This window comes from Cryptomeria japonica, chromosome 5, assembly GCF_030272615.1.
Source record: "Cryptomeria japonica chromosome 5, Sugi_1.0, whole genome shotgun sequence".
NCBI classification, from domain to species: domain Eukaryota; kingdom Viridiplantae; phylum Streptophyta; class Pinopsida; order Cupressales; family Cupressaceae; genus Cryptomeria; species Cryptomeria japonica.
The window spans coordinates 40989873-41009745 of NC_081409.1; the positions used below are offsets into that span (position 1 = coordinate 40989873).

Consider the following 19873-nt stretch of genomic DNA (forward strand, 5'->3'; position numbering starts at 1 on the left):
TCTTGGGTGACTCTTAAAGCCAACATATACCTCATATGGAGTTACCATTATAATGTATGTTTTTTTTTTGATCGGTAAAGGCAGGGCCAGATTTATATTAATTATGCAAAAAATTATAGAGCTGACATAACTAATAGATAATTAACAAAATTCATGCTGGAAGCATTTGTGTGCCTTCTGAGAAAATCAAGAAGGAAAGAAACCAGGCAAGCAAACCATAGTAAACATATAGTGTCCTTTCGAGTATAACATATGAAGTCTTAAGATTTATTTTTTTTAAAAACTATAAGAGTCTAAATGGAAGATGCTTTACTGCCCTATTAACAAAGATTATACTTATTAAAGCTAAAATTACTCACTTGAGAGTCTAAAACAGTAAAAAAAATTATACAAAACTCAATGAGGGACCTAGCTTGCAGTTTCATTGTTGGCATCAGATTGAAGGGTCGTGTTCCTTGCTCTCCCATAGTCTCTGCTTAGAGGGTGGCCCCTCCCACAGCCACGTCTAGACCCGTAATGACCCCTGCTAGCTCCACCCCTGCATGCTTGCTCTTCTCGAGGATTCTCATCTTCTTCTTTCATAGGCAGAATGTCGTTGAGTCTAGCAAATTGAATTAGGTTATCCTCTCTACCCTGGTCTTCTGAATTTCCCCCCAAAAATTGCCTTTTAAGGTAACCAAGGCCAACTCCAGTAAATAACCTGTGCCTATCCAAATCCTTTCCTTTCAAGTTGAGCAAGAAAGGATAGTAGTTAATTAGTTCTCCATGAGCATTAAATAGGATTTTGTCACCTGATCGGGGAGCCCCAGAATCATGGATTGCCTTGTTTAGGATTTCTTGGAGCTCTTGGGTAACCTCTTTTGGGAATAGCTTCTTCGTAAGGCTCCAAACTGCCTGCTTTGCAAGTTTTAAATCCAATAATGAGGCAACAAACTTGGAGGAAATGCTAGTGTTGTCCCATGGATACTCATCTCTGTTTAGATGCCCACTACCCAAGATCATCTTGACTGCCAATATGACAGGGAAATCTGAGTAAAGGAGAAGGCGCTTGAGACTTAGGTCTATTATTTTTCTAAATGAGACTTGGTGTGTTGAGGCCGAGAGGGAAATTGAAGTATCTGCACCAAAACAGGAGATGGGCCTAGGATAAACGCTCATTATGAATCCAAAAGGAGGCTCTCTCCACATGATTGGCAATGCAGGATAGCAAACAAGAAAGGAAATGAAAACCAGAGCTCTGAGATCAACTCGAAAGAGATTGATATCAATATGCAGAAGGTAATACAGAGAAATAGGTGGGCACACTCTTTTATGCCAAATGATGAGGGACAGATTTGCATTTAATTCGCCAGCTAAGGTGGCGAGGGATATTTGTCCTCGACATGCCAAATCTCTCGTTTAGGCCACACGAACCATAATTGGATTTGATAGTTTGCTAGGTAGGCCTTGTAAAATGATTTAGGGAAGGCTTAGCTCATATCTACGATTTGGATGACGTCACAGAATACGAGCCCACTCTACCCAAAATAGTTAAGTTTGAATTTGAAATTGAGGTAGCCATTTCACTTGACCGCAAAGTTAAAATTTAATGTTTGCCCTATTAATGAAAGCTTTTTAACTAGCTTTCGTACTTTCCTGAGAGAGTCTCTTGCATTTGAACTTGGTATCCTTTAGGGCCTTTACCTGTCAAGTGAAATGGTATGCTAGGGTAGTAGGCAAATTTCCCTGATCCCACCTGTAAATGTAGGTTCCTTGAGCAACAATTTTCAAAAGAGCATTTGCCTCTAAGTTTGCTTCTCTATATATGTGCTTTGCTTCATATTTTTCAATTCTATCCAGGCTTGCAATTATATTGTCTAAGATTCCCTGCAATCTCCAATTTGGAGATTTTTTTCCTCTTGATTGCATTTATTTTTATCTTTGAATCACCCTCCACTAAAATGTTTTTTAAGCCATGCTTTATGCAATCTATCAATCTAAATTGCAATGCTTTGAATTTTGCTATGTTGTTTGTGTCCGGAGGGATCGGCTTTGCCATTTTCCCTAGAATTGCTCCTGTGTGGTCTCTAATTACATATCCTATGCCTGAAGGACCCAGATTGCCTCTAGAAGCACCATTAAAATTTAGTTTTAGCCAGCCAGGATTTGGTGGGGAACAGGTAGCAGCCTTCCTCATGTTGTCTTTTTGCCCAAAGGAGGGAGGAATCCTAATTCCATACCAATTTTTCCTAATGCTTTCATACCATGAGGAGAAATCTTTAGGTGGTTCCAAAGAGAAGGTTGTCTTGCAATTGACTGTATCCACTATAACCAATTCAATTGAATTTAGGATTGTTTCTAACCTTCTGGATTTATCATCAAATAACCTACGGTTCCTCTCCTTCCAAATTTCCTAGACTACACATGATGGGGATACTTCCATAATTATGCTCAAGGTGCTCTCCTTACTTGGAAAAGGCCAACTTTGAAAAAGGGATTTAATGTCATTTGGCAAGGCTGTGATTAGCCCAAGTTTAGCACAGAGCCATCACCAACATTTAGATGCAAAGGGGCAGTTGAGTAGTAGATGATCCAATGTCTTTGACTGAGCTTTACACATGATGCACCTAGAAGGTCCTGCATACCCCATTTTTGTGAACTTTTCTATAGTTAAGATCTTCCTTTGATAGGCTAGCCATGCAAAGATCCATGCCTTAGGAATGACTTTAGAGCTCCAAAATAACTTCTTCGGAATATCTTGTTGATCCTGAACAGTGTTGCTAACTAGCACTCTATAACCATATTTAGGATTGTAGTGCCCTATTTTAGAAGATACCCATATTAAAGAATCATTCCCTCTTCTCGGATTGATATTCTTGCTTTTAAGAGCTCTGACAATTGATCTAGTTCATCCCCTGAGGTTGGAATTCCTTCCAATGATTTCCACCTCCAGCTTTGAGACTTGGGTGAGCCATCCTCAATCAGATAATCTCTCACTCTGACACCCCAATGATGCTTAAGCCAGTTCTCTGTTATAGGTATGTTAAGGGAACTCACAATAGATGGGTAGCCTCCCCAAGAATCCTCCCAAAAAAGGCTTGATAATCCATTTCGGATGTCCCATGTGATCTGTTCTAAAATCAGATTTGTGCAAGAGATTATAAAATTCCAGGTTCTCGATCCCTTGGGGAATGTGTCTGCTCTTAGAAGATTGAGAGGATCTTGATCAGGTAAATACTTGGTTGCTAGCATTCTAGCCCATGTGATGTTGGGATTCTTAATGAACTTCCATACTAGTTTGGTCCATAAAGCTTTGTTTTGCAATTTGAGATCCTTAATGCCTAAACCCCCTAGGATCTTAGGCTTGATTATTTTTTCCCATGAAATTAAAGAAAATTTATGTTTCTCCTCAATATTTTGCCAAAAAATGTTTCTCATCTTCTTAATTAAAAAAGAATTGGCACTTGATGAGAGGGATAGGATGGATAATAGATAAATGGGCAGAGCCGAGATCACTGCTTGAATCATCACTAGTCTCCCCGCCCAAGACAACCATTTCCCTTTCTAAGAATTTGAGGTTTGTTCTACTTTAAGCTTAAGAGGATCCCAAGATTGAGTATTCCTCATGCCTTGTTCTATTGGGATACCCAAATGGATACAAGGAAGGGATCCTTCACTACAATCCATAATTCTAAGTATTTTAGACTGCAAGAGTTTAGAGGTAGAGAAGAAATAGACCTTCGACTTATCCTTGTTTCTTATTTGGATTGAAGCTTTCTCGAAGGTATCTAGAATCTGTTTTAGATGGGTTGCATCTTTGATTTTTGCTGCCCCCAGAAGGAGATTATCATCTGCAAACTGCTGGTGTGTGACTGCAAAGTTTCTAGTTACTTTGATTCCCTCTAAAAAAATTTCATATGGCTTTTTTTAATTGTCCTTCCCAATACCTCCCCCATTATAATGTAGAGAAAAGGAGAGATAGGATCTCCTTATTTGATTCCCCTTGAAGAGGAGAAAAAACCTTTTGGTTTCCCATTTACCAAGATTGAAAATTTCGGAGTGGAAATGCATTCAAATACCCAGTCAATCCAATGTTTTGCAAAGCCAAAAGCTTGCATAACCTTGCAAAAGAAGCGTCAATCTACACTATCATAAGCTTTTGACACATCTACTTTAATCATCATACCTGGTCTTTTTGTGCTTTAGAGAGTGTGGATTGCTTCTTGTGCTATTATAGCTCCATCAAGAATTGAGCGGCCTACTACAAACCCTATTTGTTCTTATGATATAATAGATTCCATGAGGGGCTTCATTTTGTTTGTCATGAATTTTGAAAGGATTTTATAAATTGTATTGCAAAGAGAAATAGGTCTGAAATCTCCTAGGTTTAATGCATTCTCCTTCTTTGGGATGAGGGCAATAAATGTGTTGTTTACTTCCTTAAGAACTCTTCCTGATCTTCTTGAGCATTATAGAGCATCCACAAGATCTTGACCTAAAATATGCCAACACTTCTTAAAGAAGTCCACAGGGAAACCATCCAAGCCAGGAGCTTTACCCGAGGGCAGTTGATTAAGGGTTTGAAATACTTCATCCAACTTTATTCTCTCATTAAGATTTTGATTCTTCTCATCTATGATAATCTTGGGGATCACTTCCAACATCTTTCTTTTCTTCAACAATTGAGATCCATCTAGATTATTTAAAAGATTAAAGAAGAAAGTGGTAATTTCCTTTTTAATCTCATCAGGGTCCTCTGTGGTTTGGTTATCCTTAGACTCCAATTTTGATATCCAATTCTTACCCCTTCTAATCTTTGTTACATTGTGAAAGAACTTGGTATTTTTTTCTCCCATTCTAAGCCAATTCTCTCTAGATTTCTGTTTCCCGAATATTTCTTCTTTAGAAAAATTATCCTCATATTCCAATAGGAGTATCTTTTCTTGTTGGAAGGATTCCTGCTCCATTCCTTCCAGGATGATCTTATAATTTAGTGTTGCCATTCTTTCTTTTATTGATCTTTTTGTTGAGAAGATATTTTTGAAGTGCTGGGAGTTCCATTGAGGCAATTTCTGCTTAACAATTTTCAACTTAGCAGTAAAGCAAAAGAGTTTTGAGCCTTCAACCAATGCTTCCTTCCACCAGTTTTCTATCAAAGTGAGAAAGTTTGGGTCCTTCATCCACATGTTCTCAAACCTGAATGGGGCTCTTTAGCTTTCCTTATTTCCAAGGAAGGAGAGAAATATGGGATAATGATCTGATCCTGAGTAGGGAATGATAGAGCAAGAGGGGGAGAATGAAAAGCACCTCAGATCTCCTTGCCAAAAGAATCTATCTATTTTTTCTGCTATGTTGCTAAATCCTTTCCTTCTATTTGTCCAAGTGAATAAGTCACCTGAGTCTATTTCCATCAGACCATTCCTATCAATCCAGTCATTGAAGTTCTGTTGAGATCCACCTAAGCGGATTAATCCTCTCCTTTTATCAGAAGCTCTTCTAATAGCATTGAAGTCTCCTCCTATAAAGAGTTGTTCCTTAGTTAATGAAGACAAGACTTCATCTAAGGAAGACCATAAGAGTCATTTTTTGAGGGGGGAAACTGGGCTATAAGTGTTTATAACAAAGAAGGTTGTATTAGATTAAAGATGGAAAACTTTAGCCAGGATCCAATTTCTATTTGAAGCAATATCGTCAACTTTAACTTGGGAAGGCTTCCAAACTACTATTAAGCCTCCTGAAGCCCCTTCTGAATCCACTGTCACTTGTGAGGACGTATGAAATAGGGAGCTAATTCCACTTCCAAATGTGACTGCTTGTATACTATCCAGTTTAGTTTCTTTCAAAAAAATAATATCCGCACTGACCAAAAGAATCCTCCTTTTGATCACCCTTTGTTTGTTAGAGGCATTGAGGCCCCTAGCATTCCAGGATAAGATTTTAATTGTTGTTCAGGAAGGGGATTCCCCTTCCCTACTTTCCAAAGATCTTGAAGTTTTGATTGATTCTCCGCAACACCATCTAAAGATTTGGCTTCAATAAGCGATTTGCAACCCTTCTTAGGAGGGGAAGAGCCAAAGTTTGGTTTTACCAATCCCTCTTTTTTTTTTTTCTGATGCAGGCCTAGTTTCCTTTTTTCCTTGACGTGAGAGTACAGGACTGCTAGGGGGGTGTCTAAAATTGTGTCCAGATCTTCATCCTGAACCATTAGATCCTGAAGATGGTTCTTAGCATTCTGGTCTAAAGAGAAGCCCAGATCTTGAGGAGCTAAAGTCGAGGATAACATGAATGGATTTGGACTATCCATCGATAGATTAAGAAACTGTTTTGCAGAGGGTAATTCTGAGGGAGAGTAAATCTCACCATCAGATAGAAGAGGCTTGTGGTCCTCTTCCAAATCACCTTTAAGATCATTTTCAATTACCTCCTCTTCCTGCAGGATTTTAGCAATTTGCATGGGTTTTTTGTTAGGTTTAACTTGTTGAAGGGAACCTTTATGCTTATTTCGCCTTAAACTATTTTTCTTTTTTGGAACCTTAATAGGAGGTTGGGAAAAGATGTTAAAAGCTCCTTTGGTGAGGGAAGGAGTTTTTTTTTGACCAAATAGGCTTCTAACCGCTTTTTGAGACTGCATCTTAACAATTGGGGAGAGAATGAGAGGAGGACAACTAAAAGGAGAAGGAGGAGAAGTCGGGGAGACCATACCTATACTGCAATGCATCAAATCGCCTTGAGTCTATTTAGGGAGGTGATTTGGTCTAGGAGTGTGAAGCATATGTGGGTCTAGAGGAGCTGAAGGCATCGAAGAGGAAACATGACCTCTATCTTGAAACTGTTGACTGACATTCTTGCCTACCTGGTCTACAACCACTGTAGTTGGAGCCAATAGATTATCCTGAACCCTGACCAACTTCTGACCTTCTTACTCCAAAGTAGTTCGCTCTTCAGGCTGGTGTGTGAGGTGGATAGCACCCATTGAGGCTGCCATTGAGCTATTTTTGATTATTTGGTTTCGAAGGATACATTTGCCAGGGATTTCCTTTCCTAGCCTTCTCACTTTCTGTTTCCATCTGCCCATTTTTGAAATAATTTCTAGGTCGCTATAGAAGCATTTTTTAAGGTCAATCTCCACATAGATATTTGCTACATCTCCTTTAAGACCTTTCAAAAATCCTCCTCAATACCCACTAGGGATCCTAAAGCATCACCTATTTTCAGCAAAGCCTCCGGGCACCAAAACTCAAATGGGAGGCCCACTAAAGACAACCAAATAGGGGATTTCTCAAATCTATGTTTCGCCAGGTCAAAGCCTAGTTTCCAATTTATAAAGTTGAATGATGACCCTTGGAAGAACAAAAGACAACCTTCCGTGATTGCTTTCTTTAGGGATGAGTCAACACAATCTAGAAGAAAGAAATCATTCTGCAGCTATCTGATTGTGATCAAACCTAGAAATGAGGACATCCACCAAGAGATTCTGTCTTTGCTATTCCTGCCTATACCACACCATTGTGCAAAAAAGGCATTTTCTTTGAATCGGGCAATCATGGGGTTCATGGATTCGGAAGGTAGAACAAAAATTTTTCTACCCATGGATTTCCCGCTCCATTTCTGATCCTTGCATACAAAGTCAGGAGTCGGTCGATAAAAAGATGGTTTTTAAAAACCCGATACCTTGGTGCTCCTGAAAGGAAGGGTAGGTGCGGCTAAAGGGTAAGCTTACTTATTTTGGCGATGACCATCATGATTGTGGACCAGAGGTGTGTTGGATGCAGAGCATTTCTGAACCCTAGTTGAGATTGGGATATTATTTGGGCTTGTTGCCACTTTCTTGGCCCAGGAGTCCAAGCTTAATTATTTTCGAGAGCTTACGGCCTGAGTATTAGAACCCAGCTAGGAATGCCTTTGAAAGGTCTGATTCTTCTTTCCCTATGCATTCGAGGGCATATGATATGAATGTCGAGTTTGAAAATGCACTGATTTCTGAAAGCCTTGATTTCTATGGGGTCTCTTTACAACCAGCCCTCCATAATCTCTGGAAGAGTATCGTCGGGGACTCCATGGCCTACCATACCCCCTGCCTAGCCTTGGTTCGAATCCGCCATGAGCCCGCCAATACACCATTGAAAAATCTTCCATGAAAGCAGACCCACAAACAATCGGTAGTGCTTGACAGCATTTGCAACACCCTTTGCCACAATGGGCATAATAGTCTGCTTGAGTTGGGCAGGGGTGAGTTTGAGGTTCATGTAACTATAGCTGAAATCATTTCCACCTATTTCCACTATATAAATTGCTTTTCTAAATGTATCTGCTGTTGGAAGATATCCCTGACTACCTGCAAAACACAGCAAATAAACATCTTGCCATTTAAGAGGCACTGTTGCATCATGCTTACCATTATAATGTATGTTATACATGTATACCCAATGATATTAATTTTTTAATTCCTAATTTTTTTAAAGTTGAAACCATGGCGAAAGGCTCACGTAAAGTTTCTGATGAGAAAAACAGCATAGTTCGTTGAAAAATATGCGAACAAATTCCGACAGAACCTAATTTTTCGGCATTGGAAATATTTAATACCTGTCAAATGCACTCACAATATTGGTATTGTGTTAGATAAATAAATTGGTATTGAAAATTAAAAAAAATATAATAAATGAATTGAAATGTGATATTTATGTATAGTATTGTTTTAATTACATAAATTGGCATTAGAAATTAAAAAATATACATTTGATGTGATGTTTAATTAGATTTTTATCATATTTGATTAGATTTTGTGATGAAAGTTTTGAGATGTTGAGAATAGATTTGTCAAGATGTTGGAATTTTAGCATTTGATCAGTTAGTTACTTCAAAATCTCTAGTGTCCCTATTTATGGAATTATGTTGGATAGAATCCCCATCCTTCACATCACCATCGAAGGTGATACCAAGAGGTCAGAGTGTAAAAGACAACATTAATCAACAACAAATATTTTCAAAGCTAAGTAGAATTTAGCCATGGTACAAAATTGAATGAAGAAACAAGGCAACCAACAACTATAATGACAATATTTTTGAAGTAGATGATTGGCTTTTCTTGAGATTGCAATCTTATAATCAAATTTCATTAAAATAATAAATAAAAATGAACAAATTATCATGAAAATATTATGGTCCATACTACATTTTACAAAATATTTGTAGTGTAGCTTACAAGCTTGAATGGCTCCCAATAACAAAGATATATCCATCTTTCATGTTTCTTGTTTGAAGTAATTGATAAAAAAATTCATACAAACAATGTTTGCAAAGCTAGATGAAGAACTATTAATTATCTTGGATCTAGAGTTTGTTCTCTAGACATGCACAAATAAGTTGAGGACTAGGACAATCACAAAGTATGTCATTCAATTGAAGAATTTATGTATTAAAGATACCATGTGATGGAGAGAAGATTTTGTATAGAAATAGCTATAATTAACCAATATTGAGGATAGTGCTCATGTGAAGTGGAGGGGAATGCTATGTCCTTAATCCAATAGTGTACATAAGATTATGCATAATCAACTTGTGGCTATCTTAACTCTTAATTAAGTAATATAGTCTTACGTAGGTAAATAGCTCATTTGGGTTGCATTGAAGGCGTAAGTATAGGATATATAATAGCTATAATTTAGTTATTATCATCATATTGCAAATTAGGTTATTCTTGGATACTTTTGAAGGTTGACCTCTTCAAAGTGTCTTACTATTATCAAGTATTTGTAACATTTCCTATTATATTATTCTCTCATACAAGTTATTTCATTACAAACATATATTGAATTGTTGCTAAGAGAGTCCTAGGTATCTCTAGGAGACATTGAATTATAGTCTCAATTTTCCATATTAAAAAGAAAATAGATTAACTGAATATACAAATTTAGATTGGGTTGGTTCTATGGATGATTGAAATTATACTTTTAGATTGGGTTTATACAGATCCGAAGCAAATATGAACTAACAATTATATGCAGATTTAAATACAAAAGATAAAGAAATAAAACAGGACATAGATAACACAAAGATTTACGTGGTTCACCCAGAATGGGTTACGTCCACCATACATAGTCATCCAATCTTTCTTATTATCACCCACCAGATCAGTCAACAAATCCACTCAGAGCAACATTAGATCCTTTGAAACATAATGCCTTCGTAGTAGTTCCTTTCAAATATCGAAGAATCCATTTCATAGCATTCCAATGTTCCATACCCGGATTACTCATAAACCTGCTCACAACTCCCACTGCATGTACAAAAGTTGGCCTTGTACATACCATTGCATACATCAGACTGCCAACAACTGATGAATACGGGATGCTAGACATTTTATTAACCTCTTCCTGTGCCTTTGGGCACATCTCCTTAATCAATTTGAAATGACTAGCCAAAGGTGTACTAACTGTTTTTGCATCCTGCATGTTAAATCTTTTCAACACCTTTATATAGTCACTTTGGGACAAATTCAAGGTTCTATTTTTCCTATCCCATGTAATCCTCATATCGAGAATTTGCTTAGCTGCACCCAAATCCTTCATAGCAAATGACCTGGCTAATTTCTATTTAAGATCATTTATATGTTGCATGTTAGACCCAGCAACAAGCATGTCATCAATATAAAGAAATAGGATAATATAACTGCCATGATCAAATCTCTTAAAATATACACAATGATTAGAATGACATCTATGATAACCATGTTCAGCCATGAAACTATCAAATTTTAAATACCATTGTCGGGGTGCTTGTTTTAGGCTATACAGACTTTTCTTTAACCTGCACACCAAGTTCTCCTTCCCTTTGACCTCATATCCCTGTGGTTGCAACATGTAAATTTTCTCCTCTAAATCTCCATGGAGAAAAGCTATTTTGACATCTAATTGTTCAAGATGTAAATCATCTGCAGCCACAAGACTAAGTACAGTTCTAATTGAAGTCATTTTTACAACTAGAGAAAATATTTCATCATAATCTATACCCTTTTTCTATGCAAAACCTTTTACCACAAGTCTAGCCTTATATATTTTCTGACCTCCTTCCTCCTCCTTCAGCCGATAAACCCATTTGTTAGGCAAGGCTCTTTTTTCTGTAGGTAAAGGGACTAAGTCCTAAGTCTTATTTTTCATCAAGGAGTCCATCTCCTCTTTCATGCCTAGCTCCCACTGTTGTTTGGCATCTACCTCCATTTCTTCTTCATATTCTTCTGGTTCACCAGAATCCATTAATAAAATAGAATACAAAGAAGGAGAAAATCTTTTAGGGGGTCTACTTGTCCTCGTAGAACATCTAACACTTGCAGGAGTTTGTGGGACAATCTGTTGTTGCTGAGCATTAGGTACCTGTGGCATTTCATTTTCAGGAATCTCATCCAACACCACATATTCTTGTTTGTCCTGTTCATGCTTCTTTTCCTGCATCTGCTCTTTATACATAACCTTCTTATTAAATATAACATCTCTACTTCTAATTATTTTCTTATTTTCAAAATCCCATAACCAATAGCCATATTCATCTATCCCATATCCAATGAAGGTACATTTTCGAGATTTAGAATCAAGCTTGGTTTTGTTTTCTTTATCAACATGGACAAAAGATTCGCAACCAAAAGTTTTTAGAAAAGAATAATTTACCTTTTTACCAGTCCATGCCTCCTCTGGAATACCACCATCCAAAGGGGTTGAAGGTCCTCTATTTATCAAATAGATAGCAGTATGTACAACATCTGCCCAAAAATGTAAGGGCAATCCAGCATGCAATCTCATGCTCCTCGCACGTTCCATGATAGTCCTATTCATTCTCTCTGACACACCATTTTCCTGTGGAGTTCCTGGAATTGTCTTCTTCTTTCGAATCCCATTTAAGGAACAATAATCTTCAAATGCTTTGCTGCAATACTCACCTCCATTATCCGATTTGAGACACTTCAACTTTTTTCCTGTCTCATTCTCAACCAAAGCTTTCCATTTCTTAAAAGTTTCAAAAACATTTGATTTTTGTTTTAGGAAATATACCCATGTTTTTCTGGTTGAGTCATCAATAAAAATAACACAATAACAAGAGCCACCAAGAGATGATACTTGAGCCAGTCCCCATACATCTGAATGTACAAGCTCTAACTTCTCACTCTTTTTCTCTTTCCCAACCTTGAGAAATCTGACTCTTTTCTGTTTACCATAAACACAGTTTTCACAAAACTCTAAATCAATCTTCTTTAATCCTGGCAATAGATTTTTGGAGTGAAGGTTTTTCCTCCCTTTCTCACTCATGTGCCCAAGCCTATGGTGCCACATTATTGAATTTGTTCTTGCAACATTTATTGTTGTTGTCCCTGCAGTAACTTTATCTGTAGCAGTTAATGTAGAGTAAGTGTTACCAGTACATAGATATAATGTGCCTACCTTCACACCTTTAGCTACTACTAATGATCCTTTAGTGACCTTCCACATACTGTCTGAGAAGGTAACTATGCAACCTTCACTACCTAGTTGCCCTGTAGAAATTAAATTTCTTCTTAAATTAGGAACATGTCTTACCTCCTGCAGAAACCAGTCATTACCATTCTACAACTTGATCTTTATCTTTCCTTTTCCAACAATTTGACAGGGCTCATCATCACCCAAATATACCTGTCCAAAATCACCTTGAACATAATCTAGAAAAAAAATTCTATGGGGTGTAGCATGAAATGAAGCCCCAGAATCTATTACCCAGGAATCATTAACATTATCCAAACATAAGATTAAAGCATCTTATAAAGTATTACTTGCAATATTAGCTTCCTTATTGTCATTTTCATTTTTGTCTCCTTCTTTGTTTTTCTGAGACCAACAGTCTTTCTTTAGATGACCAGGCTTTCCGCAGTACCGACAATCTTTCTTTCCTCTAGATTGAGAGCATCCTTTCTTTGACTTCCCTCATGACTTCTCATTCTCAGGGCCTTTTCCTCTTTCCTTTGATCTTCCTCTATTCTCCACATTCAAAACACTACCCGATGATGTTGAAGTCTCACCTGTGCTTTTCCTTCCCATTTCCTTGCTTAGGATAACACCAACAATATCATCAAATGCCAAAGTATTTTTACCAGAGACAGAGTTACTTACAGCCATAACTAAGCTATTCCAGCTTTCTGGCAAAGAACATAAAATCAAGAGAGCCCTAACCTCTTCTGCAAAGGTAATTTTTACCGAAGACAATTGACTGATAATTGTATTAAATTCATTTAAGTGCTCCGCTACACATCCTCCCTCACTCATTTTCAAATTAAACAAATGCTTCATAAGAAATACCTTATTCGAAGTCGAGGGTTTCTCATACAACTTAGCCAATGTTGCCATCAAATCTACAACCGTTTTTGCTTCTGTTATATTGAATGCTACAGATAGCGCAAGGCATAATCGAATGGATCCTAATGCCTTTCTATCTAAAATGTCCCACTCTTCATCTGACATTGTGGTCGGTTTCTTTGCCTTTCCTTCCAATGCCCGCCACAAATCCTTTTGATACAGGTAATCCTCCATCTGCATTTTCCATAACTGATAATTCTAGCCATTAAACTTTTCAACCTTGAATTTGGAATCCTCCATTGCTCCCACTCAAATCTGAAAGTCCTGCTAATTTACAGAAAACCTTGCTCTGGTACCAATTGTTAGGGTTTCAAGCAGATCCGAAGCAAATATGAACTAACAATTATATGCAGATTTAAATACAAAAAATAAAGAAATAAAACAGGACATAGATAACACAGAGATTTAACATGGTACACTCAGAATGGGTTACGTCCACCATACACAGCCGTCCAATCATTCTTATTATCTAGCAAAAATAGTACATCAACCTTACAATGCCTTAAGCATCCCAAGCGCTTATAACATGCGTTTTTAGGGCAACAAACAAAGTCGGCCTTTTTAGGGTTTTATTACAATGTCAGTTTTCATCAACGAAAAACGGTAAAAAAAATTTTCTCAGGGGCTGCTGCCTCCGAACCCTTGCTGATCAGTCACCACATTTCAACAGACCTCTTCAAAGTGTCTTACTATTATCAAGTATTTGTAACATTTCTTATTATATTATTCTCTCGTACAAGTTATTTCATTACAAACATATATTGAATTGTTGCTAAGAGAGTCCTAGGTATCTCTAGGAGACATTGAATTATAGTCTCAATTTTCCATATTAAAAAGAAAATAGATTAACTGAATATAGAAATTTAGATTGGGTTGGTTCTATGGATGATTGAAATTATACTTTTAGCTATGCCTTCAATTTTGGTTTTCCAATACTATCTTAGGAGTTAAAAACACAACCTATTGTATCACTTTCTATAGAAAAGATTGAGTACAAAGCCACTGCCTTTATAGCTTGCTAGGTTGCTTGGTTGAGGAGATTGTGAGATAATATGCAACAAATACAAAATGACCCTTTATTATTGTATTGTGATAACCAAAGCACCATACAAATGAGTAAGAATTTAGTGCTTTACAATAGGACTAAACTTATTGTAATTTAGCATGATTGCATTAGAGAGTTGGTTCAACAAGGATTGCTTGAGTTTGTATATTGTCCTATAAAGGAACATAGAGCTAATATATTCACAAAGCCCCTTGCTTGTGATCCACTTTAAAAATTTGGAGGCTTGCTTGAGTTTTTTTATAATATTCACTATGAGCAAGAATGAAGATTAATGAATTTTGTTTAGCTTTTTGTTTGGTAGTTTCTCATTATGCATTATGGAGAAGAATGAAGGAATACTGAACATTTTTTATTAATTATTATTTAGTATTTTTGTTTAATGGGTAGTTATTTTTTCTTGAAATAGAAGCCACAAGTTCAAATCTTCTGGAAGGTAAGGTATATATCTCTTGTTTGTAGCACAGTCAAGTGCCTCCCACAATAAATAGGGATAGTCCCATATTGCTATGTTGCTGTGAGTCATTCATATGCTTCGTTTATAGCACAGTTAAGTGCCTCCCACAATAAGTAAGGATAGTCCCATATTGCTATATTGAGCTGCAGGCAGATATCATGGACAATAAAAAAAATCTTTCCTTCCTTCTTTCTTTCTTATAAATATAAAGCTTCTTTCAAATAATACTACACAGAGAAGTTCTGAGCGTTTCACATTTTTTCCGTTTTGCTTTTTGTAGATGATCTGCAGATCATCGTTCACTGTCTATGGCTGCTCTAAACCTTTTATGAATGTTATGGTAATTCAATTTTGTTTTAAGCAAACTTGATAGATTTTGAATAAAGACAGTACAATTTCAGTTTCTAGAAACAATGCTCATTGTTAAAAACAGTTGTCCCAATGATTTGCAGTCATGCAGATCGAGGAGCCTGCTTTCTTAATCAGCCTATGGATTTATATTTTTGGAATTCGTTTTGAGTAGTTGTGCTACCAGAGAATGATGGAATAATGTTGCAATAAGGATCGTGGGATTGTCTGAAAGATTTTCCATACAATTTAGGAGCCACACCAGAGAGATAGAAGGATGGCATACTTCCGTACTTTCTGTGTTGCAGGTGAGCAGAGATTTTGCTTTGATTAAAGGTTAGTTTGTTTGCTATGCATGAACGATGACATACTTCCATGTTTTCTGTGTTGCAGGGAGCAGAGATTTTGCTTTGATTTAAGGTTGGTTAGTTTGTTATGCATGAGTGTATTGACTTCTTACCAAAGCAAGAGAATTGTTTTTTTCTAAGAACAAAATTGCAGTGCATCCCACTATTGAGGAATACCGTAACACAGGAAATCATGTCATATGAAGCTTCAAATGTTTAACATCTGTCTTTAAACCAAGAGGCAAAAAGTATCTAGATTTTTAAGAATCATGCTATTTTTTCATGCATATATGCATAGCCAATTATTGCTTAAACATATTGAACTCCTAAGATACGTCAAGAAATTATATCCATGAAATGTTATTCTGCATCGTGTCTTCACTTTATATGGAAGGCAACCTTATTGAATGTCATATTTCTACCATCTATGTGTTACTTAATGCTGCTTCTATACTGTTGTCATCTATAGCTGCATGGACCACCTTTGCAGTTGCAAAGTCTGTGATTCATTTAGTTTGCCCCAAGTTCTCCGCAGTCAAAATCTGCCTGACTCAAAATATTATCTGATAACTTTCTACCCAAATACTTGTTTCGCAAGAATCTCATTAGAAGCCCCCCATACCCTTGTAGCACAAAGCCTGTCAAGTATGCTCCACTTATTAGCCCAAATGCTCTCCATCGTCACTCCTCCACAAATTTATTTAATGCTTCTTCTATCCTCTTGTCATCTTCTAAACCATCTGTTGCAGTCATTGCTTTTCCAGGGCACCTTCCAAGCACCACCGCATCCTCAAGTGTAGCTCCACCACCTTGGCCCAAGTCTGGAGTCATAGGGTGCATTGCATCTCCTACAACACACACATTGCCCTTGCTCAGTTGACCTGGTAATACTTGCCAGGGCCATCTTAAGCTCAGTGGGGCTAATGTTAAAGTGTCTATCTGAGACTTCTTTACAATATCTACCATTGGCTCTGGAAATCTTCCAAGTTTCTCCACTGCAAATTCCAAAATTTTCTTTGGATCTTGTGAAATCTCTGAATCTGCGGTACATAAAACTAGTTAGGCTTTGTATTGTCATTTTAAGAAAAAAAATTGTAACTTGAGCAGTAACTACCATCACAATTCTAGCTCATGAAATTGTTTGCATCTACTTAGTTCCCGAAAAAGAAACCAATAGGTCATAGATGGCACAGTACTGTACCATTAGGATGTGATGTCTGGGTTGTGAACCAGTAAACATCCTTGTCATTATATGGAACAAAACCTGCCCTCAAAGTTTCTCCCCAGTACTGCTGCACCTTTGCCTCAAAATTATGCCCTTCAGGATAAGTTGCCAATCCCCTAATGGCTGATCTCCCAGACAGACTACGGGGTGGAAGCCCTAACCATTCAGCAATCACAGAATTCACCCCATCGCATCCTATCAATACCTGTAGATGCAAGTACAAATTTGAAATGGTTATGGACCACTGGTCCTTTATGAGCTTCATTGTGTTGATGATTTTGCACCCAAGTTTTTCTCTGGTGTAAAATCTTTGGTTTTGAGTACATTTTCTTGATGGCAATCCATGAGTTACTGCTTTAATGTATGTTCAATCCCTTTGTACTTACTGTCTATATTTTTATTCATAGACTCTGCTATTCTTTTGTTTTTCATTTAATGTAGAAAGGATGTTTATTTAGACTATACCTTAGCTTTGATTAGTGCTCCATCTCTCAATTGTATTGCTATCAAGGAAGAACTTTCAGATTGCTGTATGGAAACAACTTTGGAGTTAAATCTGATTGTATCTGGAGGCAATTCTTCTGCAAGGGTTCCAAGAAGAACACTTCTTTGCACAGTCCTAACCTCATGATTTCCTCTGATAGGCAAAGAGAAAATTTAGCTTCCGAATCCATCTAAAACAAACTAGAAAGTTAAATGAGATTGGATATAGATAACAACACAGTGATCGAAAAATTGAGCATGCTTACGATTTCCCACAGCTGCTATATGAGATCTCCTTGGTCAATCCTGATGAAATTGAAGTAACCCGTGCCCTGCAAGTTCAATACAGAAAGCCCAAGCTCTTATCGGAAAAAGACTGCTGCAAGCAAACCATAAACAATAAAATTGGGGTATGTCATGATCATACTTCTGCAACTGTCGATGTTTCCTGCGAATTGATTTTGCAACACCAAGATAATCAAGTGCTCTCCAAGCATTGGTCATCAGGGTCAATGCAGCTCCTGTTGTTCTCAATGAATCCGCTCTCTCCAAAACCAAGCTCTTCAACCCAAACCTGCATTTTATTAACATTAAAATTAATATCTGAATAACCAGCAACCCTCTGAAGATGACTTGGATATGGAAGTTACTTTAGATATATATGAATCCACATGTTTAACTAACTGGTCGTCAGAAAATTATACTTTTTTTTAGCACAATCCAAAGGATTTGCTAAATCTACAATCAACCCGAACACACACAATCATTGAAAACGTACGTACCTGTGTAGAGCTACTGCTGTGGCAAGCCCTGCAATTCCACCTCCCACAATAACTATACCTCCAGATTCCAAATCACTCGATGATATTTCAGAGAATCTATCATTTTTCGTGTTCATGTTGGTCATTTTCATCCTAAATCTTCAATCTTCTGATAGCTCTGCCCTAGAGGGTGTCCAGATTTTTGGTTAATCTGAGCTGAAAATGTGAGAAGCTAATCCAAATTGTGGAATATATAGTGTGTTGGGTTAGCATCTTATTAGGGGAGAGGATCCAGTAGTTGTGCACCCTAATTTTGCACTTTTCAAAATCTTAAAATTTGAAATCACTTCTAATTTTTTAAAGTCCCTCTGCTTATAACTAAGGTTTCGGAGCCACATCATCAAATATGATGCCACATCAGCATGTTTTTTGTCAAGTGTCCAAAACAACCCAAAAAAAAAAGTGAGACCAATAGATGTGCAAAAGAACTCCAATAACTATTAATGCAATGTCATACAAAAATTGAACATTAAATCAGCAAATGTAGAGGTATTAAAGTAACATGCTCAATCATTGAATCCTCTCCATATATGACTTAAGAAATGGATCTTCAGCGGTAGTCAAAAGAAAAGCGGGAGGAGCCGTAACTACGAACTGGAAAGCTCCGAGAGTTTTCTCGTCCGCCTTGTGCGTTTGAATATAAGAAAGAAGTTTGATTACAACTGGTAATCGGATTGAGAAACGCTGGATTGTCTTATGAGACTTGTTATTTTCTTCCCAGATCTTCGAACCAGTATTTCATGGTCCCTTTCAGAACCAGCAAACCGGTGGAATGTAAACCACGGTTAAGCGAGCCAGATCTATGAAAATCGTGGTTAAACATCAGGAAAAATTTGAAGGGAACTTTGACAGGGTCCAGTGTTTACTGGATTAAAAAGGTTCCTAATGTATTTAATTGGTTCTTCGATGAGGAAACTATATCACGAGGGTTTTAAGCATTCTTTGGAATCACACTTTCCAAATAAGAAAGGGACCTTTAACTCATACCCTAATGTGCTTCTCGGAGTATAATTGAGTGTTGGAGTTCTTTCTTGTTAGGATACCATCAAGTTAAATACAATTGATACAAATGAAATGTGGGTCTTAATGAATGCAAAAGTGCATAGGGTGATTTTAAGGCACACGTAGATTGTAAGTTAAGGTGCATTAAAAAAAAAAAAAAGCAGTGATTAATTAAAAGAAAGAAAAAAAACTAAAAGCAATGCAATTGTCATTATTAAAATGTATCATATAGGAGGAGATCAAACTCAACAAGGTGAGGAAAAAGTCAAAAAATAAAGAGTTTTTTCATTTCAAGAGTTTGAGTTAAAACAAAGGATAGCGGAAGGATTTCAAGTCAATAAGGATACATATAACCTCATGATTGCTTTGTTGTTGTTGTGATTGCGAGAGCTTTATGTAAATGAGCTAATGGGTATAAAAAAGGTGATTGAATTGTAGAAGCAAAGGGGTAACGTGAAGATATCAAATTAAATATAAATATAGAAGCTAGTTGCAATCTTGAATGAGAAAATTGTTGGAGAAATTTTAGGACAATTATCTAATTATTTATTAATTAGGCTTTTTAGTTGCTTTTTCACTTAAGATAAACTTAGGTGCTTTATTTTGTCAAGCGTTATGTTTTTTATAATTTGAGTTCACTTAGAGGCACCTCTAGTTAGCTTTTATAGCTTGTAGTTGAGCTTAATTTAGCTTGTACTTTGCATTGCTTTAATTCTTCTAATTTTAAGATTAGGGCATCTCTTACTTTCTATAAAGCAAGGCTTTCATTAATTGT

At 36.9% G+C, this 19873-nt stretch overlaps 1 protein-coding gene across 1 annotated transcript; it reads right to left on the minus strand.

Moving 5' to 3' along the window:
* Positions 1-16079: 16079 nt before the first annotated feature.
* LOC131057387 (monooxygenase 2-like) lies at positions 16080-18182 on the minus strand. The gene is made up of 6 exons (XM_059220322.1): positions 18058-18182; positions 17703-17849; positions 17542-17607; positions 17258-17429; positions 16769-16997; positions 16080-16607 (listed from the first exon to the last, which is right to left on the minus strand). Exons 1-6 carry the CDS (start codon positions 18180-18182, stop codon positions 16249-16251), a joined length of 1098 nt encoding a protein of 365 aa, XP_059076305.1. The 3' UTR covers positions 16080-16248.
* Positions 18183-19873: the final 1691 nt, after the last annotated feature.